The 25,622-nt window shown below is 50.5% G+C and overlaps 1 protein-coding gene across 3 annotated transcripts; it reads left to right on the top strand.

Annotated features, from left to right (window-relative positions):
* The first annotated feature begins 7,901 nt into the window (after positions 1-7,901).
* Positions 7,902-17,665, top strand: LOC311513289 (interleukin-36 receptor antagonist protein-like). Of its 3 annotated transcripts, none has more exons than XM_084614990.1 (6): positions 7,902-7,977; positions 12,792-12,846; positions 14,253-14,406; positions 15,251-15,376; positions 15,739-15,863; positions 17,376-17,665. In XM_084614990.1, exons 3-6 carry the CDS (start codon positions 14,304-14,306, stop codon positions 17,592-17,594), a joined length of 573 nt encoding a protein of 190 aa, XP_084471116.1. In that variant the 5' UTR covers positions 7,902-7,977; positions 12,792-12,846; positions 14,253-14,303; the 3' UTR covers positions 17,595-17,665. The 3 variants fall into 3 exon arrangements, with proteins under 3 accessions (XP_084471116.1, XP_084471117.1, XP_084471115.1); XM_084614991.1 differs by lacking the exon at positions 7,902-7,977 and adding an exon at positions 12,423-12,480 and having other exon boundaries at positions 15,254-15,376; XM_084614989.1 differs by lacking the exon at positions 7,902-7,977 and adding an exon at positions 12,423-12,480.
* Positions 17,666-25,622: the final 7,957 nt, after the last annotated feature.

The raw sequence follows: 25,622 nt of genomic DNA, 5'->3' as shown, positions 1-25,622 counted from the left end.
TACCCAGCTCCCAATGGGGTCCAAACCCAAATAAATCCATTTTACCTTGTATAAAGCTTATACAAGGTAAACTCATCAATTGCTTACCATCTATAACACTGATAGAGAGATATGCACAACTGTTTGCCCCCCCTAGATATTAATACGTAATCTGGGTTAATTATTAAATAAAATGTGATTTTGTTAAATACACAAAGTAGGATTTAAGTTCCAAGTAATAACAGACAGAACAAAGTGAATTACCAAGCAAGATAAAATAAAACATGCACGTCTAAGCCTAATACAGTAAGAAAGTGATTACAAATGAAATCTTACCCTCAGAGATGTTCCAATAAGCTTCTTTTATAGACTACTCTCCTTCTAGTCTGGGTCCAGCAATCACACGCACCCCTGTGGTTATTGTCCTTGGTTCCAGTTTCTTTCAGGTATCCTTTGGGGATGGAGAGGCTATCTCTTGAGCCAGCTGAAGACAAAATGGAGGGGTCTCCCAAGACTTTATATAGTTCCTCTCTTGTGGGTGGACACCCCTCCCTCTCCCTGTGTAGAATCCCAGCTACTAGATGGAGTTTTGGAGTCACATGGGCAAGTCACATGTCCATGCATGACTCAGAACTTTACAGGTGGCAGACATTGCTCACATGCTACTTTGAACACCCCCAAGTAGACTTCTTATGTGGATTGGAGTCTTCCAAGGTCCATTGTCCGTTAAGTGTTTCTTGTTTGGGCTCTTAACTTGCAAATTCCTTTCTTCAGAAGCTGACCAAATGCCTTACTAAGGCTACTTAAAATCAAACAAGTACACAGCCAGTATTCATAACTTTGAATACAAAAATGATACATGCATACAAATAGGATGAATACATGCAGAAGAACATAACCTTTGCAAAAATATTCTACATGGCATAACTAGCATAAAACATATTCCAGTTATGTCATATTTACACTCATAAGCATATTTCCATAAAGCATTATGGGGTGCAACATCACACCCTTCTCCTGAACTTAGTGCCAGAGACTTGGACGCTGTCCATGGCAGAGGCAGTATACCTAAAATTCCTCTTTTCTGGACAGGGCATCTGCTACCCAGTTCTCCTTTCCTTTAATATGCATAATCTCCATGTCAAATTCCTGCAGGACCAGGTTCCAGCACAGCAGTTTGGAGTTTGTGCCCTTAGTCTGGTGAAGCCATACCAAAGCTGAATGATCAGTTACAATTCTGAACCTCCTATTGAAGTGTTAAGGCCTTAGTTGTTTGACGGCCAACACAATGCCATAGCACTCCTTCTCTACGACAGAGTAATTCTGTTTGACAGGGGACAGCTTTTTACTTAGGAAGGCAATGGGATGCTTCTTGCTGTCTTCCCCTGTTTGCATCAGCACAGCACCCAACCCTGTGTCTGATGCATCAGTACACAATTCAGAAGGCTTATCAAAGTCAGGGCTAGCCAGCACAGGCTCCGCAGACAAGAGTGCTTTTACCTTGCTGAAGCCTTTCTGGCACATCTCTGACCAAATTACCTTATTAGGTTGATGCTGTGACAGGTTGGATCACAGAAACCCCCTTGGGGCTGCCAACTGATGTGCCAAGACTGCTTCTGCCCCTGCTTTCCCTGCCCTCCCAGCTTGGGACTTCAGAGCCCTGCCTGGTTTGAGCCAGACCCGCTAGCCTGCTGCAAACCCAGACCCAGGTCTGAACCACGTCCCCGAACAGCTGTAGGCTTAATTGAAAGCAGGTTAAGAAGTGTTCTTGTCTTTAACACTCAGATACCCAACTCCCAATGGGGTCCAAACCCCAAATAAATCCGTTTTATCCTGTATAAAGCTTATACAGGGTAAACTCATATATTGTTTGCGCTCTATAACACTGATAGAGAGATATGCACAGCTGTTTGCCCCCCCCAAGTATTAATACATATTCTGGATTAATTAATAAGTAAAAAGTGATTTTATTAAATACAGAAAGTAGGATTTAAGTGGTTCCAAGTAATAGCAGACAGAACAAAGTGAATTACCAAACAAAATAAAATAGAACACGCAAGTCTATGTCTAATACAGAAAGAAAACTGAATACAGATAAAAACCTCACCCTTAGAGGAATTCCAGTAAACTTCCTTTTACAGACTAGTCTCCTTCTAGTCTGGGTCCAGCAATCACTCCCACCTCCTGTAGTCATTCCAGTTTCTTTCAGGTATCCTTGGGGGTGGAGAGGTAGAATCATAGAATTATAGAATATCAGGGTTGGAAGGGACCCCAGAAGGTCATCTAGTCCAACCCCCTGCTCAAAGCAGGACCAATTCCCAGTTAAATCATCCCAGCCAGGGCTTTGTCAAGCCTGACCTTAAAAACCTCTAAGGAAGGAGATTCTACCACCTCCCTAGGTAACGCATTCCAGTGTTTCACCACCCTCTTAGTGAAAAAGTTTTTCCTAATATCCAATCTAAACCTCCCCCAGGTGGTGATCTCTTCAGCCAGCTGAAGATAAAATGGAGGGGTCTCCCAGGATTTTATATAGTTCCTCTCTTGTGGGTGGACACCCCTCCCTCCCCCTGTGTAGAATCCCAGCTACAAGATAGAGTTTTGGAGTCACATGGACAAGTCACATGTCCATGCATGACTCAGAACTTTACAGGTAGCAGACATTGCTCACATGCTACTTTGAACACCCTCAAGTAGACTTCTTACGTGGCTTGGAGTTTTCCAAGGTCCATTGTCCATTCAGTGTTTCTTGATTGGGCGCTTAACTTGCAAATTCCTTTCTTCAGAAGCTGATGAAATGCCTTACTAAGGCTACTTAAAATCAAACAAGTACACAGCCAATATTCATAACTTTGAATACAAAAATGATACATGCATACAAATAGGATGAATACATGCAGAAGCACATAACCTTTGCAAAGATATTTTACATGGCATAACTAGCATAAAACATATTCCAGTTATGTCATATTTACACTCATAAGCATATTTCCATCAAGCATTATGGGGTAATACGTCACATGAGGCTCCTTTTATAGGCACTGACTCTGGGGCTGGAGCTGGGTTACTGGCCTAGTGGATGGGGCGGGTGAGCTATAGATGTGATATAGCTTGATTTTTGTAATGCTTTTGACACAGTCCCATATGATTCTCATAAGCAAACTGAGGAAATGTGGTCTAGGTGAAATTACTACAAGGTGGATGCAAAGTTGGTTGAAAGATCCTACTTAAAGAGTAGTTATCAATGGTTTGCTGTCAAATTAGGGTAATGTATCTAGTGGGGTCCCACAGGGGTCAATCCTGGTCTGATCCTACTCAACATTTTCATTAATGACTTGGATAATGGACTGGAGAATAGGCTTATAAAATTTGCAGATGGCACCAAGCTGGGAAGGGTTGCAAGCACTTTGGAAGGCAGGATTAGAATTCAAAACAACCTTGACAAATTGGAGAATTGGTCTGAAATCAATTTAATGAAATTCAATAAAGAACTACATTTAGGAAGGAAAAAAATCAAATGCACACCTACAAAATGGGGAATAACAGTGTAGGTGGTAGTCCTGATGCAAAGGACCTGGGGGTTGTAGTGGATCATAAATTGAATATGAGCGAACACTGTGATGCAGTTGTGAAAAAGGCTAATACCATTCTGAGGTGAATAAGCAGGACTGTTGTAGGTAAGACACTGCAGGTAACTGTCCCACTCTACTTGGCACTGGTGAGGTCTCAGCTGGAGTCCTGTGTCCAGTTCTGGGCGCCACACTTTAGCAAAGATGGGGACAAACTGGAGCACGTTGAGGTGAGAGCAACAAAAATGGTCAAAGGTTTAGCAAACCTGAGCTGCAAGGAAAGGTTAAAAAACTGAGCACATTTAGTCTTGGGAAAAGAAGACTGAGAGGGGACCTGATAACATGTTAAGGGCTGTTAGAAAGAGGACTGTGATCAAATGTTCTCCATGTCCACTGAAGGTAGGACAAGACGCAATGTGCTTAATCTGCAGCAAGGGAGATTTAGGTTAGATAGCAGGAAAAACTGTCTATCTCTAAGGCTCTGGACCAGGCTCCCAAGGGAGGTTGTGGAATCCCCGTCACTGGAGGTTTTTAAGAACAGGCTGGACAAACCCCTGGCAGGGCTGGTCTTAGTTTACTTGCTCCTGCCTGAGTGCAGGGGATTGGACTAGATTATAGAATCATGGAAGTCCTGTCGAGAGCCTTTCCTGCCCAGCATTTCTATGATTTATACCGGCAGTCACTGAAACTGATGAGTGAGGGGATTCAGTAAATAAGAGGGGAAACCCAATGAGGCAGCACTTTGAAGGGGAAGTGGATTGAGCATGCACCTGCAGCACGGAGCTATTGGTCTGCACACTCAGCAGCTCTCGCTGGCCAGCTGTGAGATGGCTTAGTGAGGAGCAGAGGTGCTGGAATTAGGGGTGCAGCACCCCCTGGCTTGAAGTGGTTTCCATCATATCCAGGGTTTACAGTTTGGTTCAATGGCTCTCAGCACCCCCACTGTACACATTGTTCCAGCCCCCCGGTAAGGGACGATGCTGAGTTGGTGTCAGTAACACTAAATCCTTCTTAATTTGCACAGGCATAACCGTACCTCTTATTGATTACCTGGATTGCTGGACTGACCAGCAGCCCCCGTTCTGGACCAGGACCCCCATTGCGCCAGGACTGTACAAACCCAGGACAAAACCATAGCCCCTGCCCTGAAGAATGACAATCTCATCTAAGATCAGCCCTCATTTGCTCTGCGTTTGCCTCCACGAGGCTTCTGTCACTCACTTGCAGCTGGCGATGAATCTGATCTGGTGACCCCCCTCTAGCAGCCAAAGGCCTAATGAGCGGAGTGAAGCTAGACAAATTCAGACTGGGAACACGGTGCAGATCTTTAAAAGTGAGAGCAATTCCGCACAAGAATAATTTACCGAGGGCTGGGGTGGAGGCTCCATCATGGATCATTTCTAACTCAAGCTGGGATGTTTTTCCAACAGATCGGCTCAAGGTCATGCAGGAAGTAATGCAGGGCAGTTCTCTGGCCTGTGTTGTGCAGGAGATCGGACTAGTTTCAGAGTGGTAGCCGTGTTAGTCTGTATCAGCAAAAACAACGAGGAGTCCTTGTGGAACTTTAGAGACTAACAAATGTATTTGGGCATAAGCTTTCATGGGCTAAAACCCACTTCATCAGATGGATGGAGTGGAACATTCAGTAGGGAGGTATAAATACACAGCATATGAAAAGATGGGAGTTGCCTTACCAAGTGGGGGGTCTGTGCTAACGAGCTAATTCAATTTAAGTTGGAAGTAGGCAATTCTCAACAGTTGACAAGAAGGAGTGCAAATCACTTTTTTAGTGTTAATGAGGCCAATGTAAACAAGGTATCCCATTTCAAACAGTTGACAGATGACTAGATGACCACTATGGTCCCTTCTGGCCTTAGACTCTATGGCCCAGCTCTGCAGAGGATCTGAGGATCTGGGCTCACAAATCTGTTGTCATTCCTCTCTAGCAGGTGGGCCTAGTGTCAGGGATCCTGAACTCCACCCCATTTGGTGTGCGCCCTGCTGAGTGCGCAGGGCTGGGTGCGGGCAGCGACCTGCCCTGACGAGGTTACAGTCTGCGTTTGGGCGCAAGAAAGCCAGAGGTGAGGATAACGAATCAGCAAAGCACTGGAACAGGTGAGGCTGGGCAGGTGGGTGCAGTACTGATATTACGCAAGGCAGGGGCACCAGAACGGGGGGCGGGTTAGGGAGCCATGGCCCCATCACTTTTTTCCTTCCTTCCTTGTCTTTCAGACACTGGTGGGGGGTGAGGGTCAGGTGACGGAGATTGTGTTGGATAGAAATAATGCTAGACTTGTCCTGCCCTCAAGGAGAAGAGACCCGGCAGTGGGGAAGGATATATAGGGTCATGTTAGCACACGAGGGGAAGCCATTCTGACTCGCTCACACTTCGCTAAGCAAGTTTCAGAGTAACAGCCGTGTTAGTCTGTATTTGCAAAAAGAAAAGGAGGACTTGTGGCACCTTAGAGACGAACACATTTATTTGAGCCTGAGCTTTCGTGGGCTACGGCTCACTTCATCGGATGCATGTAGCTCACGAAAGCTCATGCTCAAATAAATGTGTTCGTCTCTAAGGTGCCACTAGTCCTCCTTTTCTTTTTTCTCTAAGCAGATGTCACTCAAGTAGCAATGGAGGAAATTCAGAGCAATTATTGTTAGTCAGGGAGCAGGGCCTGGGGCAGCGCCTCGTCCCCTTGCTTCCTGTAACCTCTTTTGCAACCTCTGAGTTGAGCCTTGTTTGACTCACCTTGTGTCATCTCGTTTCCTCCCTTTCACACTCATTAGCCCAGCCCTGCATGCCAGATGAGGTGCCTGGGACAATGCCAGCAGAGAGACATGGCTCTCACACATGGACTGCATGTGGCTGCGACGTGTGTTGGATTCCCTACACCGTATGCCTCAGTCAGGAGCAGCTGGTAACCAAAGTGTTTGAGCTACTGCCTTCTGATCTGGATTCCAAACGTTCTCAGAGCCTGGAGTGTTTGGATCAGGGCTTCTGTGTTGATCCCAGCTCTGGTAGACTCATAGACTTTACGGTCAGAATGGACCATCCTGATCGTCTAGTCTGACCTCCTGCACATTGCAGGCCACAGAACTGCACCCACTCCCTCCTGTAACAGACCCTGAACCTCTGGCTGAGTGACTGACGTCCTAAACTCATAGTTTAAAGAACCCAAGTTACAGAGAATCCTCCATTTCCACTAGTTTAAACCTGCAAGTGACCTGGGCCCCACGCTGCAGAGGAAGGTGAAACCTCCCTAGGGTCTCTGCCAATCTGACCCGGGGGAAATTCCTTCCTGACCCAAATCTGGCAATCGGTTCGACCCTGAGCATGTGGGTAAGACCCACCAGCCAGACACCTGGGAAAGAATTCTCTCTAGTAACTAAGAGCCCTCCCCATCTAGTGTCCCATCTATGGCCAGTGGAGATATTTGCTGCACAACATGGATCCACTAGTGCTAAAAAAAAAAGGGGGGGGTGGGAGACTAACCAGAAAACACCACTTGCCTTTGTGCCAGACCTGAGCAACTTCCAGCAGAGCATTTACGATGAACTGCTACAACTAGCTGTAGGTCTGCAAGAGGAACTGCCACAAGCTGAGTCAGTGCAGGCAAACTGTCAAGACCCAGCTGGTGTTGGGCAACTGAGCGAGAGATTCAGCTGCACTGGCAGTTAAAGAGCGGCTCTGTGCTGAAAAGTGACAGTCAGAAGAGGCTCATGGGCTCCATGTTTATTGTGCCTCCAGGTCAAAGCTCCCTGCCAACCTACCCTGGGATCTGAGAGCTAAGTGGGGCTCTTCCTGGCCCATGCATCAACCCCCAGAAAGATTCCCACACCTGGAACGACTGTTGTTGATGCGCAAACCAGGCTGCATGTCAGCCCCCTCATCTGGGTCAGGGTTGGTTTCTGCAGAGCTAATGGGAGTAGAATGAAAATCTTTTAGCTCTGTAAATGCCGCAGGTGAGCATGGGACAGCTGGGGAACAGATTCGCAGCACAGGAAAGGGCCAGTTAACAGAGCAAACATCTGTCATTTACCCAGCACCAAAGATCACCTGGCACAGGTCAGAGCAGAACCAGACAGGCCTATATGAATCCTTGGCCCGCCCAGAACTCAAGACCCACCCCCTCAACTGACCCCTCTGTAAGACCCAGAAAACAACAGGTTCTGGGGGACAAAAACTGATGGTGGTGGAGATCCAAAGGAAGGCGCCGAAGGAGGATGCTGAGCAGAGAGCCTGGACAGTTCTCAGCCGTCCGCAAAGGATCCCCATGAGTCACAGAACCAGGCAGGAAACAATAAGCAGAAGTGTGAGTCATGGGCCAACTCTGTCCGCTCCCCAGCTGCATCCGAGGAGCAAAACCGAAGGGACTGAGGGGACTGAGGGGCGCTGGTCGGGAGCCCACCTTGTGTGTGGCATCCTTTGGCAGAGGTGAGTGATGCTTCCAGGCTGGAGGGCAGGCAGGAGGGGACTATTTACACCTGTCAATAAACCAAACAAAAAGGACAAAGAAACAAACTGGAGAGACAGGTGTGTGAGAGGTGCTGGTGCCACCTGGGAATCTCCATGCACTGCCAGAGCCAACTGGGCCCGGTCCCCGCTGCCTAGGGTCGCAGGGGGTCTCTCAGCATGGCTGAATCACAACGATGAGGAAACGTATCCAGGCTCATGGCACTGGACTAAAGCAGGAGGGAGCAAATGCAGCACAGGGAGGCAAACACTAGAGGGAGCTTCTGGGTGACCTGCAATGTTAAAAAATGTGGCTTTGGCTCCTTTGCGGTAGGTGAAGACCTGAGAGGTGTTTGTTTTGCAGGTGTTTTGTGTTTGATTCTCCACTGCGAAGTTCAGAGGCAGATGACAAAATTCAGGCCTCGCCCTGTCCAGGATGACTCTAAGGATGAGTAGGAAACTCATTGAATCCTGACTGCTAAGGAAGTGAAGCACACTCAGGCAGGCCAAGTGTTTACAACTCTTTGTATGATTATCATTGCACCAGTTTAACTTGAGCAAGGAGATTGAGTTAGTGGGCTGGTCTCCCCTTCACGCCCTGCATTGTTCATGTTGCGTAGACTCTGCTCCGTCCTGCCTTCCGCAGTGACGAGGAAGATGACAAACACATGGGAGGGGCCAGCTGCTCAGAGTTGCTGTTGGGAATAGGGTTGCCAGATGTCTGGTTTTTGACCTGAACGCCCAGTCGAAAATGTTAAGAAAAAGTTAGCACATGTGACTCCATTTTGGTTTGGGGCCCACCATTGTTTAAATGCCAGCACATCATACACCAGGAGGAGTGATCCTTAGATACTGAATCCCTGTGAAAATCCTCCTCCATGTCTCCAGCCTGCCTTGACTCCCAGTATCTGGTTTTTGTCAGTCTCTAACTCCCTGTCTCTTGGCCTTGATGTGAGGCCTCCCATCCTAATAATAAAGGTTACTGATGCATGGCTTTAGGACCATGCTGTGTAATTAACATACTGGTTTAGCACGAGGAATGCACCAAGCAGGGATAGGTGGTAGATAAGACAAGGGTTTGTTTATTGGCTAAGGTTTCCAATGCACGAGGGCAACATGCTTTGCTAAAAAGTATATAACCTTTGTATAATCTGTATTCAGGGTCCCCTCCTGGCTAGCAGGGAGGCACCACGCTCGAGTGTAATAAACTTAGTATCTTTGGGACCTCTGCAGTTGTGGACTTTGTTTATGTGCCTCAGCCTAGATTCGAACTGTGCATGACCTGTCAGGTATAATTCGCAGCATTGGTGTGCGTGTCCTACCAGGTGTAATTCGCAGCATTGGTGTGCGTGTCCTACCAGGAGTAATTCGCAGCACTGGTGTGCGTGTCCTACCAGGTGTAATTCGCAGCACTGGTGTGCGTGTCCTACCAGGTGTAATTCGCAGCACTGGTGTGCGTGTCCTACCAGGTGTAATTCGCAGCATTGGTGTGCGTGTCCTACCAGGAGTAATTCGCAGCATTGGTGTGCGTGTCCTACCAGGTGTAATTCGCAGCATTGGTGTGCGTGTCCTACCAGGTGTAATTCGCAGCATTGGTGTGCGTGTCCTACCAGGAGTAATTCGCAGCACTGGTGTGCGTGTCCTACCAGGTGTAATTCGCAGCACTGGTGTGCGTGTCCTACCAGGTGTAATTCGCAGCACTGGTGTGCGTGTCCTACCAGGTGTAATTCGCAGCATTGGTGTGCGTGTCCTACCAGGAGTAATTCGCAGCATTGGTGTGCGTGTCCTACCAGGTGTAATTCGCAGCATTGGTGTGCGTGTCCTACCAGGTGTAATTCGCAGCATTGGTGTGCGTGTCCTACCAGGAGTAATTCGCAGCACTGGTGTGCGTGTCCTACCAGGTGTAATTCGCAGCACTGGTGTGCGTGTCCTACCAGGAGTAATTCGCAGCATTGGTGTGCGTGTCCTACCAGGTGTAATTCGCAGCATTGGTGTGCGTGTCCTACCAGGAGTAATTCGCAGCACTGGTGTGCGTGTCCTACCAGGTGTAATTCGCAGCACTGGTGTGCGTGTCCTACCAGGTGTAATTCGCAGCATTGGTGTGCGTGTCCTACCAGGTGTAATTCGCAGCATTGGTGTGCGTGTCCTACCAGGTGTAATTCGCAGCACTGGTGTGCGTGTCCTACCAGGTGTAATTCGCAGCACTGGTGTGCGTGTCCTACCAGGTGTAATTCGCAGCACTGGTGTGCGTGTCCTACCAGGTGTAATTCATAAGAAAAAGGGACCCTGGTGGCTCCGGTCGGCACCGTCAACTGGGCCATTAAAAGTCCGGTCAGCGCCACAGCAGGGGCTTGCATCTAAGGCAGGCTCCCTGCCTGTCCTAGCTCTGCACAGCTCCCAGAAGTGGCTGCCAGGTCCTTGCAGCCCCTAGGTGCATGGGGGGCCAGGGAGGATTCGCATGCTGACCCCACCCCTAGTGCTGGCTCTACAGCTCCCACTGGCTGGGAACTGTAACCAAAGGGAGCTGCGAGGGCGACGCCTGTGGGCACAAGCACGCAGAGCCTCCCTGGTCGCCCATATGCCTAGGGGCTGCACTGCGGGGCCTGGTGGCTGCCTCCTGGGTAAGCGCCACCGGGATCCCGCATCCCAAACCCCCTCCTGCACCCCAACCCCCTGCTCTAGCCCGGAGTCCCCTCCTGCACCCAAACTCCCGGAGCCCACCCCCCCCCAACACTCCAAGCCCCTGCCCCAAGCCTGAGCCCCCTCCTTCACCCCAAACCTCTAATCCCTGGCCCCACCCCAGAGCCCACACACACACCACACCCCAACCCGCTGCCCCAGCCCTGAGCCCCCTTCTGTACCCCAAACCCCTTATCCCCAGCCCCACCACAGAGCCCGCACCCCCAGCTGGAGCCTTCACCAGGCTTGGGCCTGGTGAAAGTAAGTGAGGGTGGGGGAGAGCAAATGACGGAGGGAGGGGGGGACTGGAACGAGTGGGGGTTGGGCCTGGAGCCCAATGCAGCCTGGGTGTTCCACTGTGTAAAGGGAGGGGCGGGGGGGTCTGCACACTTGCGTGCTGCAGCTCTTTGCTCCAGGAGGCTTCATCCACTTTGCCATAGAGAGGCTTGGGGGGCAGCCGGGGAAGGGTCCCAGTGGTGGCTGTGACTGCACAGATCCATTGGCCATGCCCCCGCTCAGAGAGCAAGCATGACAGGTGGGGTGGGGTGGGGGTGGGGCTTCTACAGCCACGAAGGGGGGTTTCTTCCCTTCCCCGCATGAAGGGCCTCATAAAGCTTATGATGGGCCAATATTTATATAGGGTGACTTGGGTCACTAGAGGCTGATTAGCCTGATGTCCATCCCAGACTGATCCAGAATTGAACGAACAAAGAGTTACAAGATGGCAGGGTAATGCACACCTGTCAGCATGAAAAGCAGGTCCCAATGAGATTACACATTGGGTTGACAAATGTAGCTGTGTTAACAAAACAAGCTTCTGGCAGGCATTTGATTTAGTATCACAAGATGTTCTGATTACAAAATTAGCCTTGTACCAAATCAGTGAGTCCCTATTAAATACCAGCTCGCTGACCAATCTCAAGTGTAACCCTCTATGGGGAATTGTCATCGCCTCGGGACCTTCCGACCTGGCATAGCCTCGGTCTTTGCTGGGGCCATACCAGGCTCCTCTCCTCTATGGATCAGGCATGGAGGCGCCTTGGAACACGCACTCACCAGTGGGTTACACACCTACACCAGAGACTCCCCATGGCATCTCCTAGTCCAAGCTCCAAGTCCGGTGGTTACATGATTGCAGCTTTGCTGCTGCTGGGACAACTACAGGAGTTCTGGGCCTGCCAAGCTCAGCAAGCAATAGAGAACCGAGTCGGGAGGAAAAATTACTAAACAACCAAAGGAGACAAGCGCCCTCCGGACTTGATGCTGCGATTGTCGTGTTCTTCACTGGGCCAGTGGACATAATGCCATTGAATACTGGTCACTGGATTGGGCCCTCAATGCAGTTACTCTGGATCTACACTGGAGTAAATGAGAGCAGAGTAGGGCCCCCTCCCTGAGCGTGTGAACAGCACATTGTCCATGTGCTTGTGGGCACTTGGTGCATCTCAGCATGCTCAGACCTAGTGCTCCCACCAGTGGGCTACATTGAGTTATCTGTGGCTGATTAGCTACAATAGGACATCTGCTGTTGGAAGCCAGCCTGGTTGGGGGTCTGCAGAAGGAGTCTCCTGGATGAGTTGGTACCTGGCTCTTTTCAACTACTCCGCCAGTTTGTCCAGAAGGATCTTTTATCCATGCTGGAAATCCTAATGTGTGGGTTATTTGCATGTTGAAGTCATTCTCATGAGAACCACCCCTCCCCGTTCCTCCCAGTATAAATAGCTGGGTGATTGCTACAGAGAACTCAGCCTGAGCCTGCATGTGACAGAAGGACACTAGACACCCAACAGGTTTTGCTGTTGACAGGTCTGCTGCTGGGAATACTCCCTCCACTGCTAGCCCCTGGGCCTTCAGCAACACCCAAGATGGCTTTGGCCCTTCCTCTAGCTTTGCTTGTTACTGTGCTTGTCCTCTGGATGCTTTTCTATTATTTTATTTATATTGTGGTAGCACCTAGGAGCACTAGTCACGGCCAAGTCTCCTGCTGTGCTAGGCACTGTACAGACACAGAACCCAAAGAGTTGATAATCTAAGGATAAGCCAAGTAAGAGCAGGTGGGTACAGACAGATGGGGAAGCATAAAGAAACAATTCTCTCTTTCTCTCTTTCCTTTTCAGAATCAGCCCTGCCAAGAGATCTTACAAAACCAACGGATCTGAGGACCGTCTCCAGGTAAGTCTGTTCCCATTGTATGGACAATGCTTTTAGGAGACAGCAGCACTTTAGACTCTGTGGCTCTGGCAAGAAATGCTGCATCCATCGAGGCGTTTTGCAATATTAACACAGCAGATGTGGATATAAACTCTGGTGCGGCTGTACCTCTGGGTGGGGGGGCGGGGCGTATGTTACTACACCACCACCATCATATACATCACACCTTGAGAAAGAGACAATGCAAGGTAGAGACGCTATTTATGGGAGACAGAGGGTTGAAGAAATGAAGGAACTTCTGGGTACTAAATTCCAGAACTGATCAGATCTTCCCCTGTCCTCATCATAGAAGAGCAGCCAAACTAGCAGAGCAGGGGTCAGTGGGCCTGGAGGGGGGCTGGGAGGGCAGCAGAGTGTCTGCGCTCATAATCTCTGACAGTAATTTCATACCAAGGTGTAAATGGGGAGTGAGGCAGATGCTGCTCCCATGTCTGAGACCCTCAGCTCCCCCAAGAAAGAGAAATTTCACAGCTCCTTGTTCTTTCCCCAGTTACCCTGAGGGCCCAGTCTCAGCGGCAGGATCGGCCTCCACACACACAGTACTGATCTGTGCTCATGTCACCCCGCCCAGGGTCAGGGGCAGTTGGATACACAGAGCGCTGGCCATAGTGGGTTCCAAAGGGGCACAGCCTCCTGGTGGGGACCCAGCCTGGCCTCCTGGACCCACTCTGGGGCCTGCTTTGCAGAGGCTGTTCCCTGGCTCTACCCCCAGGGACCTGTCCTGGGCAGAGCAGTGAGGGGCGGGATTGCCAGTGGCCTATTAGGTTAAGGGGGGGTCAGTTACTAACTGACCCTGGTGTCTGTCTCATTCCCTGGCTCTGGCCTGGCTGGAGAAACACCCTTTGCCCAGCACATCCCGCCAGCAGCTAACAGGCACTGTGAGGCCTGGATCCTGCTACATAGGGCATCCTGGGCTGGCTGAGCCCTGTCGGTGCAGAGAGGGGTCACCGCCCATAGTCCCCACAGCTGCGTCCTGGGGCCAGGCCCTAGTGGGGAAGCATCCCACCCCCGGCAGCATCGCCAGTGGCTGGTCCATGCCCTTCCTCCTGCTGCGGCCACGGGGCTGGCGGCCCCTTTGGCGATTCCATGGGGAGCTGCCCCGGAGCTGGGCCAAGGGGGGTGAGACGGGGAACGAGCCTTGATTGGCTGCCCACCAAGATCCAAGCCAATCAGATTGCTCGGCAGATGGCGCTTACTCCCACACCCCATGCTATGTGCTGCTGGCTACCAAGATCTGAAGGGGGCTGTGGGCCAAAGACGGGCCCTGACCTCCCGCCCCCCGGGGGGAACTTGGCTCAGCAGGGCCAATGGGACTCCCCCTATGGGACCAGCCTGCCTGAGAGCTCGTGTCCATCTGTCCTTCCCAGCCACCCCGCTCCCGCCAGGACACGACAGACACCAGGCACACGTCCACCACAATGGCATCCCAGCCAGGAGCAGGGACAGGGAGACGGCCAAGTGGACCCTGTGGGAATCAGGACAAAGACATGAGGGATTTGTTCGACACATTCATTAAGAAAGGTGGGTCTCTGGGCATGGGGTCCAGATAAAGGAGAACCTCAGGGCCTGAGAGGGCTCCCTGGCAAAACCCCCTCTTGTGCCTTCTCATCGGCTGAATTCCTGCTCACTCTTGTCCTCAGCCCAGTGCCGAAGAGGGGCGTGGCAGGGTCAGATGACAAGCCTTGCACCGATAGGTGCTGGAACTAGGAGTGTGGGGGTGCTGCTGCACCCCCTGGTTTACAGTATAGTTCAATGGATCTCAGCACCCCCACTATACAATTGTTCCAGTATCTCTGCTTGCACCCCCAGTTTACAGCAGCATCCCTGAGAACAGAATCTGGCCCCAGGGCCATGCCCTGAATTATGTGCAGTCTAAACCATCTCCCCTGGGATCTAGCAGCTCGCTTTATGGTCATATGTCAGGGGAAAACTCCAGTTTCCAGATCCTTCCCGGGGAGCGGACTCTCATGAAAAGGGAGATGCAATTTCTTAGAGTCCAGTCTGTATCATTGGAGCACAGCCCAGGGGACCGGATGCAGGGGCAGCAGCAAGCCCCACACAGTTACCTGCTTCCTTGAAGGAGCTCGCCCTGGGATAGTTTATAGGGGACAAGTTAAGAGGGAAGGAGCTGAATTCACCATTCACACTGAGGGGTCATGGGGTGCCGGGAGCTATGACATTGCAGGGCAATGAAGGGGAGGAGGGGATGACCCTGAGGTCCCTTCCAACCCTGATATTCTATGAGTGCAAGGAGCTATGGGGCTGTCGGGGGGTGGGGGGCAGATCCCTTTAGTTCTCATCACCATAGGAGAATTTCTACTGTTAAAGATCCTGCATTAACATTTTGCCTTTCCCGATCATCCAGAAGATGGTGTTCCCAATCCTCCGGACCTCCCCATGCCGTTCATCTTCACCCTGCGTGACGCCAAGCAGAAGGTCATTCGCTTGCAGAGCAACAATCTTGTGGCTGAGGCCTCCAACTCAGACCCTGGTGAGCTCCATGCTCCCTCTCATTTCCCACTCTTGCTGGCTGTCCCGCTGCTTTCCCCCAGCCGAGGCAGAGAGGATTGAGGGCCGTGTTGCCCTCTCCGGGGTGGTGCCCGGCGAGGAGGAAATCTGTGTACTGAATCTCTCGCTCTCCCCAGCCCAGCGGATTCTGAAAGGGAGCTCAATGCAGAGCAGGAGCCAGGCTGGGGCACAAGGGGGCCAGGTCTGTGGTCCAAGGGCTGCCTGCATGGTTGCTCCCTGCGGGGGGGTGAAGTAATGCTGCCTCTCGCTGGCGTCTGAGTGCCCCTGTGGAAAAGTGACTCTTGGCAGTCTAGAGACCTGAGCCCTCTCATGTTCCACCTGCAGAGAAACTCAGTGTGGTGCCTAACCGGTTCGTACAGGGCAAACCCTGCCCCATCATCCTGGGCGTCCAGGGAGGAAGCCGCTGCCTGCCGTGCGGGACGTTGCCCCAACCCAAGCTGCAGCTGGAGGTGAGTGTCCTCAGCTGGGTAGTTACCAGCTTTGGGGGGCAGAATTTGCACCTTCCTCTGAGGTGGCAGCTTGTGGCCCCCACCAGGGACAGGATCCTGAAGTAGCTGGGGCAGTGGGCTGCTCTGGTCTGGCCATTGCGGGGCTCCTCGTGGATCAGACGAGTGCTGGGGGCTAAGTGGACTTGGTTCCCGGATAAGGCTGCCCACGTGGGAGCTTGGTGAGTAGGACCCATGTGCCCATCAGGGGGCAGCAAGAAGCTGAGGGACAGCAGGCCCTGCCCAGGACCCTGCCCCATCATGGAGACACAATGGGGGCAGGGGAAATCAGGGTCCGACCCCTGCCCCTCAGCTTCTGAGCCCACTTGCCCAGGCCTTGAAACCACAGTCTGGCACTGGTTGGTTTCACTTTCAGCGGGATTTGTCCTTGCCACCGGCAGGAGCGGAGCTGATGAAGGTATCTTCTCTCCCCACCATGGAGCTGGTCCAATATGGACTGAATGGTGCTTAATAAAATGCATCGGAGCTCTGAACTGCTGCCCCATTTGCCATGTTTGTGGCCCCATGCGATGCACGGTTCATGGGCATCTGTATGGACAGAGTCATAGGGCAATCTGACCCTTTCATCTTGATCTGACCCTGCCAATCTTAGCCCACCTGCCTGGGTGGAGGGAATGAAGACAAGGGTCATGTGATGGGGTGTACGAGGCCTGCTGCAGGATATGAGGGCAATCAGAGGAGACTGCAGGGAGAGCAGACCTGGGGGTGGATGCTCGCTTCACTTCTAGGAAAGAGCTGGCAAGGAGATCTAGGTAGAGGGTCTCTGCAGAGCTGGAAGAGCTGGGAGAGAGACCTGCTAGGAAGGATGGCTCAGCAGGGAGTGGACTCAGAGCCTGGACCCGAGGCGGTGAGCCCCCTAGGAAGGCTCAGGGAAGATCTGTGTGTTTAGAACTTTGTGCTAATAAACCAGGCTCCCGGAAGGGGAGAGTTATTGAGAAAACACTGGCAGCGTGAAGTTCAGTCAAATAAATTGGTTAGTCTCTAAGGTGCCACAAGTACTCCTTTTCTTTTTGGGGAGGAAAGGGAAACCGAGGCAGCAGACAGGCCCAAAGCCAGAGGCGGGTAAGCCCTTGCTACGAGTGGGCTTATGTTCCCATAAATGTTTGGGGAAGGGATAGATAACCATCCATTGTCACCTGCCAACAGGGATATTCACGATTTCTTAGTCCCCTGTTTATAAAACTACATTCAGCCAATCAGCGAGCAGGATCAGTAGCGTGTGACTTTGGTGACCAATTGCCGACAGTGACCATGCACAAATAACCAATAGGCTGATAACTGTTATCCTAGCTGGTCCTGAGGCTGGTTAGGAATAACAGAGACGCTTGCAGAACTCCTGATCAGTCAGCTCACCGATGTGCGAGCAGAACTAAGGGCTAAACGCCCAGGGAATGTTGTTCCCAGGAAATAATCCAGCTTCCTGCAACGGCATCTTCCTTTCTGTTCCCCGCTCAGGATAAGAAAATAATGGAATTGTTTGAAGACAAGGAGCAAGCCGCTCGCTTCACTTTCCACAACATTCCCGAAGGCAGCACCCACCGCTTCGAGTCAGCCACCTACCCGGGCTGGTTTCTCTGCACCTCCCAGAAGAGCAGCGAGCCCATCCGCATCACCAACCACCCGGGCGAGACAGAGATCACTGAGTTCTATTTCAAAAGGATTCTGACCCAATAGCCGCCTGCGATGGGAAGAAGGCTGCAGAGGTTCCCCTGCACACCCCAGACAATATTGCCTTTTTCTTTTTAGTGCTGGAAATTAAAGTATTGTCTACTCTCCTTTTCCTGGGAGACTCTCTGGTGACTCTGGAACTCATGGCATTATGACATCACCCACACCAAGGAAGCAAATCCTGAGCAGCTGAGAGGGGATGGGATATTTTGCCAGGCTGGCTTTTATTATCTTGTTTTTTATTAACTTCCAGTTAACAAAAATACTCAACACACAGTTGGGAGCAAAGCTTTTGCTGTTAAAGATCCTGCAAAAGGTCACAGCCAGCAAACTCAGAGCAGAGCAGAGCAGGGCAGGATGAGCCCCCACTCTCGGAATCTCTGTTCCAGCATCACTAGGTACCCACTAGCCATCCCAAAAGGAGCTCCAGCCCCTGCATTGGGGCCAACCGTCAAGGGTCCCATGACCCAGTCACATGGTTTCACATAGGATTGGGCATTGCACTAACAAATATGGTCCCACGTAGCATGTGGCCCCATGGAAATGCTGCAGAACCATTAACAGAGCACGCAACATGTTCAGACACTGACCCTCTTAGATCTGTGGGTAGAAAGCTGGCTAGATTGTTGGGCTCAACGGGTAGTGGTCAATGGCTCCATGTCTAGTTGGCAGCCGGTGTCAAGTGGAATGCCCCAGGGGTTGGTCCTGGGGCCGGTTTTGTTCAATATCTTCATAAATGATCTGGAGGATGGTGTGGATTGCACTCTCAGCAAATTTGCGGATGATACTAAACTGGGAGGAGTGGTAGATACACTGGAGGGCAGGGATGGGATACAGAAGGACCTAGACAAATTGGAGGATTGGGCCAAAAGAAATCTGATGAGGTTCAATAAGGATAAGTGCAGGGTCCTGCACTTAGGACGGAAGAACCCAATGCACAGCTACAGACTAGGGACCGAATGGCTAGGCAGCAGTTCTGCGGAAAAGGACCTAGGGGTGACAGTGGACGAGAAGCTGGATATGAGTCAGCAGTGTGCCCTTGTTGCCAAGAAGGCCAATGGCATTTTGGGATGTATAAGTAGGGGCATAGCGAGCAGATCGAGGGACGTGATCGTCCCCCTCTATTCGACATTGGTGAGGCCTCATCTGGAGTACTGTGTCCAGTTTTGGGCCCCACACTACAAGAAGGATGTGGATAAATTGGAGAGAGTCCAGCGAAGGGCAACAAAAATGATTAGGGGTCTGGAACACATGAGTTATGAGGAGAGGCTGAGGGAACTGGGATTGTTTAGTCTGCGGAAGAGAAGAATGAGGGGGGATTTGATAGCTGCTTTCAACTACCTGAGAGGTAGTTCCAGAGAGGATGGTTCTAGACTATTCTCAGTGGTGGAAGAGGACAGGACAAGGAGTACTGGTCTCAAGTTGCAGTGAGGGAGGTTTAGCTTGGATATTAGGAAAAACTTTTTCACTAGGAGGGTGGTGAAACACTGGAATGCGTTGCCTAGGGAGGTGGTGGAATCTCCTTCCTTAGAAGTTTTTAAGGTCAGGCTTGACAAAGCCCTGGCTGGGATGATTTAATTGGGGATGGGTTCTGCTTTTGAGCAGGAGGTTGGACTAGATGACCTCCTGAGGTCCCTTCCAACCCTGATATTCTATGATTCTATGATCTGCCATCAGCACAGGGACTCACAAGGGCACCCCGCTGGAGAATACCCACCGTCTGGCATTCTGCAGCCCTGCATACTCTGGTGGTCCCCTAGCACTCCTTGCATGGGATCCAGGGCAGGAAAGCAGCTGTGGGCAATACAGCACTTAAACACATGCTTCAAATTAGTGCGGCTCATGTGCTTTCCTGACTCAGGGCCATGGTGCAGGTTCTGATCTCCTTAGAAAGCTCCCAGATCCCATGAGACACCTTATAGTGCTTGGATGCTATGGGTACAGGCCTGTTTCTGCAGCCACTTTACTCCGGGGTGTGCTGCTGGCTATTCATTGCATGCTCATTGCAGTCAGCAGAACTCCTCGCAGTAGGAAGCAGCAGAGGCAAGATTAAGGTGTTAGCTGGACTGGGTCCTTAGACATCTCTCACCGGATTTACACTCCCTCACATAGATTCCCAGATTCCAAGGCCAGAAGGGACCATTGTGAGACACACAAGCCAGACAACTGTCCACAATAATCCCTGGAGCACAGCTGTTAGAAAAAACATCCCATATGGATTTAAAAATTCCCGGTGATGGAGAATCCATCATGATCTTGGGTAAATTGTTCCCATGGTTAATTACTCTCACTATTAAAAAGGTACATCTGATTTCCAGTCTGAATTTATTTAGCTTCAACTTCCAGCCATTGGCTCTTGTTAGACCTTCCTCTGCTAGACTGAAGAGCCCATTATTAAATACTTGTTCCCCCTGTAGATACTTATAGACTTTGATCAACCACCCCTTCTCTTTGTTAAGCTAAATAGATGAAGCTCTTTGAGTGTCTCACTGTAATGCAGGTTTTCTAATCCTTTAATCATTCTTGTGGCTCTTCTTTGATCTCTCTCCCATTTACCAACATCCTTGAACTGTGGGCACCAGAACTGGACACAGGATTCCAGCTGTGGTCGCAGCAGTGTCAGATATAGAAGGAAAATCACCTCCCTGCTCCTGCTCGAGATTCCCCCGTTTGTGCATCTCAGGATCACAGGAGCTCTTTCGGCTACAGCGTTGCACTGGGAGCTCATGTTCAGCTGATGACCCACCGTGCCCCCCAAATCTGTTTCAGCGGCCCTGCTTCCTAGGGTAGAGTCCCCCGTCATGTCAATATGGCCTGCCTTCTTTGTTCCCAGATGTATCCATTTAGTCGTATTAAAACACATATTGTTTAGTTGTGCCCAGTTTACCAAGCAATCCAGATCACTCTGTATCAGTGACCTGTCCTCTTCGTTATATACCACTCTCCCAATTTTTGTGTCATCTGCAAATTTTCAGTGATGCTTTTATGTTTTCTTCTAAGTAATTGCTAAAAATGTTAAACTGTTTCTTAACCTACCTGTCATAAATATAAAGGGAAAGGTAACCACCTTTCTGCATACAGCGCTATAAAATCCCTCCTGGCCAGAGGCAACATCCTGTTACCTGTAAAGGGTTAAGAAGCTCAGCTAACCTGGCTGGCACCTGACCCAAAGGACCAATAAGGGGACAAGATACTTTTAAATCTTGGGTGGGGGGAAGGCTTTTGTTTGTGCTCTTTGTTTACGTGGTTGTTCTCTCTTGGGACTGAGAGAGGCCAGACAGAAATCCATCTTCTCCAACCCATCCTAATCCAAGTCTCCAATATTGCAACCAGTAGAGGTAAGCCAGGCAAGGCTGATTAGTTTATCTTTTGGTTTATGTGAATTTTCCCTGTGTTCAGAGGGAGGTTTATTTCTGTTTTCTGTAACTTTAAGGTTTTGCCCAGAGGGGGATCCTCTGTGTTTTGAATCTGAATACCCTGTAAAGTATTTTCCATCCTGATTTTACAGAGATGATTTTTACCTTTCTTTTTTTTTAACAAAACCCTTCTTTTAAGAACCTGACTGATTTTTCCATTGTTCCAAGATCCAGGGGTTTGGGTCTTTGATGATTTTGTAATAAATTGGTTAGGATATTATTCTCAAGCCTCCCCAGGAAAGGGGGTGTGTAGGGCTTGGGGGGATATTTTGGGGGGAAGACATCTCCAAGTGGGCTCTTTCCCTGTTCTTTGCTTGGTGGTGGCAGCATACTGCTCAAGGACAAGGCAAAGTTTGTACCCTGGGGAAGTTTTTAACCAAAGCTGGTAAGAATAAGCTTAGGGGGTCTTTCATGCGAGTCCCCACATCTATACCCTAGAGTTCAGAGTGGGGAAGGAACCCTAACACTACCCTTTGGTGTTTTATTAAGTGTGAACCCACCATACTTTGGATTTTTAGACTACCCTCTGCTATATGAACTCAATGGGAAGTGCAGATTAGCCGGGTCACCATGTGCTGTGTATGAGTGAAATACGATAATAAATACCCCTGTAGATATTCAGATGAAGATGTTTTGTTACATTCATCAGAAACATGGCTGGACATGCCAAACATTATCCCTTGAATTATTAAATTACCACCTGGATAATTTAGTGCCACTTTCATTAAGGTCAATGGGGATCTCGCTTTGAGACCTCTATAAAATGCTTTGAAATATAGTTCAAGCTCTGGGCCGCTGGCTAGATGGGGAGCTGTGTGGTTGGATTGTACATGTTGGTGGCTTTGCTTACGGCTCCTTCAGAAATACTGTGATCACATCCCAGTATCTGTTTGGCCTTTTTCTAACCAAACTTCCACTTAGCGGATATTCACTCACTGCAGCTCAGATAGATTGTGATGAGTAAAAAGAAAAGGAGGACTTGTGGCACCTTAGCGACTAACAAATTGGTTAGTCTCTAAGGTCCCACAAGTACTCCTTTTCTTTTTGCAGATACAGACTAACACGGCTGCTACTCTGAAACATTGTGATGAGTGACTTCCTTTTCTGGTTTTCCCCCATGGTTAAATGCAGCTTGGAAATTCTGTATGGGAGCAAGCAAGAGGAAATAAATATTTTCTGACTCAGAATCTCCACTGTGGTCACTTTTTGCACTTTGCTGACCCACTTTAGGGAAGCTGTAGCGAGAGCTGGGGCAATCTACCTTGCACATTTCTTTCACTGAAATGAAACTGGCGGCACTGGTATAAACTGCGGTGAGCACTGTTCCCAAGTCAGTCATGGCTGACAGTGGTTTAGCTTGTCTATTCTAAAGGTTTCCACAGCTGGAGCTTCTCCTGGGTCAGGCCACTGATGGCTGAAATTGGGGCCCAGCTCACGCATCCGATGAAGTGAGCTGTAGCTCACGAAAGCTCATGCTCAAATAAATTGGTTAGTCTCTAAGATGCCACAAGTCCTCCTGTTCTTTTTGTGGATACAGACTAACACGGCTGCTACTCTGAAACCTGTCATTATGCAAGGCACTGAATTTAGCCGTATGGAGTGGAAATCTATCCCCACTGTATTTTCCACGGAATGCATCCGATGAAATGAGCTGTAGCTCACGAAAGCTCATGCTCAAATAAATTGGTTAGTCTCTAAGGTGCCACAAGTCCTCCTGTTCTTTTTGAGTCTAAACTGGCATAGTTCACACCTTGGTCCAGCCACCTTGTGTGGGAGATTTGATGGTTCAGGGGAAGGGTGATGAGACAGAACCTTTAATTTTAGGTCCATGGCCAGTGCACCCAGGGCTGGCCTTATGGGTGGGTGACTGGAGAGACCACCCAGGGCACCGTGGTCAGAGGGGCACCATGCGCAAAAGGCAAAGAGCAGGGCGGGCCTCGGGTGAGAGGTCACAGAAGGGAGCTCGGGGCAATGGAGGGAGGAAGAGGCAGCGGGGCTGGGGGATGATTGGGGGGGGGCGGGCGCCCAGGGAGGCAGTGTGGTCCAGGGTTGATGGGGGGGTGGGTGGGAGCCTGGAGAGGCAGTGGAGGACAGGGGTGATGGTGGGGAGGCAAGAGGGAGGCAGTGGAGTCCAGGGGTACCAAAATACAAGTGGACCCAGGGCGCCATTTTCCTTAGGGTCAGCCCTGAGTGTACCAGTGACCCTGGGTCATTGGTATTCTCTGCTAGCTATAGTATGTGGTCGCACTTTGGGAAGTGACTTGGTGAACTCTGAACAGAACGTAATGGAGCTGCATGAAATATCCGCCACTGACTGGCCCCTCTTCAGAGAGGCAAGGGAATGAGTGGGCCAGGGAGGCTGAGCTCCGAAGTTGCCCCTGAAAGAGCGCCCTCCAAGCAGGGTTGAGATGCAGGGGTGGGTCTGTGTGGAAGGCTGACCCACACTGCGCCTGTTCTGTGTAAAAATAAAGGCTCTGGGTGTCCGGTGCTGTACACGCAGCAGTATTTGCTAGCCATAAAACCTGGGGACCCTAGTACCTGCTCCAGTCAGGATCACAGGCAGGAGGAGAAGTAAGCCTCTGTACTAGACAATAGCTGGCGTGCTTATGGCACAAGTCCCATTTAGAACTGGGTCTTAGGACTCATACCCCGGGGCTGGGCAGCAGGGGGTGGACCGGTACCGTGCCTACAGCCCTGTAACTGCAAAGGCCAATCCTGGGCAGCAGACAGCCCGGTTAATCCGGTCGGTATCCAGAGATAGGATCGGATGTTTGCAGAGTGAGGCGTGTTCAGGTTCCTTCACAGATAAGATCTCTCTGAGCAGGGAGGAGATGTCTGGCAGAACTGATTGTTGTGGGAGCAAACACAGAGTCTCTTCAGTGTCTGCAACATGCACCCGCAGCTCTGGCGATGCTGCCTGGAGTAGAGGGTGCAATGTGTCCATATAGCCATGTCCGTCCTGGCTGGCAACAGGCAAGTATTGAGTCCAGAGGCAGTGCCGCCTAGTGGATAGAGTGCTGGGCTGGGACTCAGGAAACCTGTTCTGGGCTCTGCCACTAGACTGCTGGGTGGCCTTGGGGAACTCACTTGGTCTCTATGTGCTCTGCCAGCTGCCTTGGCTACATGGGTAGATGGAGATCCTCTGGTCAGCTCTGTGCTTTGCCTGTTTAGGAAGCCCCAGAGGGTCATGTGGGGAGTTGGTCTCATACCCCGAGACGCCCCCGTGTTCACTTAGGCAGGGTGATGTCTGGTCAGTGCTATCGCTCGACATGTCTGTGGGGCTGGGAGGGGCTAGCAAGGAGGCATGGGTCCCAGGGCCACGTCTACAATGCAGAATAAAATAAAAGATCCACAGCCGTGAGTCTGAGTCTGGTTCTACAGACTCAGGTTTGCACGACAGGGCTAAAAATAGGAATGTAGCCGTTTCTGCTCAGGCTAGAGCTCAGGCTCTGAGACTGGGCTTCCCCCCTCATCCCCTCCCAGCTCCAGGTTTTGGAGCCAAACTCCAGCCCGAGCGGGAAAGTTTACCCTGCTATGTTTAGCTCCATCACATGAGTCTGTAGGCCTGGCCTCTGAGACTTGCTGCCGCAGGGCCGTACCCCAGGACACTGGTGACACCCAGGTTTCCATTCCTACTTTTGTGTCTTCCGGCCCGACCTATATTTTGCCCCTGCTTCTTTCCTGGAATTCCTCTAATGTGAGGTGAATATTTTGCACTCCCAAGGTTACCCCAGGGGAAACCGCCTCGCCTATATTACAGTACAAATCGCTGGGGGACGGCTGAAGAGATGGCTGCCTGGGTCCTCCACAGAGAGCTCTCCGGCTTTGTGGGAGAGCCAAGGAATGGATCAGAGAGCTGGGAGTTGTGTGCAAACTACAGTCTGGCAGCTAGAAGTGTGTCTCTGGGGTGATTTCGCCTTTCTGGGGTTCAGCAATGTATGGCACAGCCTCTTTTCCGCCTTTGGCTTCGCTCATTTCTTGCTTTTCTTACCCTAAATATGCTGAGAGACAGGCGTTAGAAATATCCCCGTGGGGTCATTACGCCACAGAAGGGGCCAAAGAGAGACAGAGAGGAGTAGCTTGTAAAGATATAGGAATGTTTGAGACAGGGACTGTATTTTTGTGTATGTGTGTGTGTGTCCAAAGAGAGGACAATCTAAATATAACACAAGAGACAACAGGTGGAGACAGACAGACCAACAGGGGAGCCCAAGGAAACAATGAGACAATGTTGGGCAGGATGACGGGTGTTGGTCTCAGCACCTAGCACAACAGGGCGCACGTCCTGACTGGGGCTTACCAACTACTGCAATCCCAACAAATAATAATAATCCTTGGTCCTGCTCCACCCTGGCAGCCATGTGATCGAGCATGCTCAGTGTGGATAGAATCTTCGAAAAATTTAGCCACCAAACACTAACAAGTCTCTACCGAGCATGTGCGAACTGAGATTTTTATTCAGAGGCTCATCACCTGGCCAGATTTGGGTGGCCTTTCTGCCCTTCTGTCCCAGTTTGTCTCCAGCTTTTGCTGATTGTCATGAACAATTTTATGTAACAGACTGATCTGGGCTCTTGATCCCTTGGATGACTCAGGGGAGAGGCCTCTGCACAACAGC

The sequence above is a fragment of the Lepidochelys olivacea genome (genome assembly GCF_965140295.1).
Source record: "Lepidochelys olivacea isolate rLepOli2 genome assembly, chromosome: 26".
NCBI lineage: Eukaryota > Metazoa > Chordata > Testudines > Cheloniidae > Lepidochelys > Lepidochelys olivacea.
Note: the sequence above shows the minus strand (reverse complement) of the source record. Positions and strands in the feature narration are given on the sequence as shown.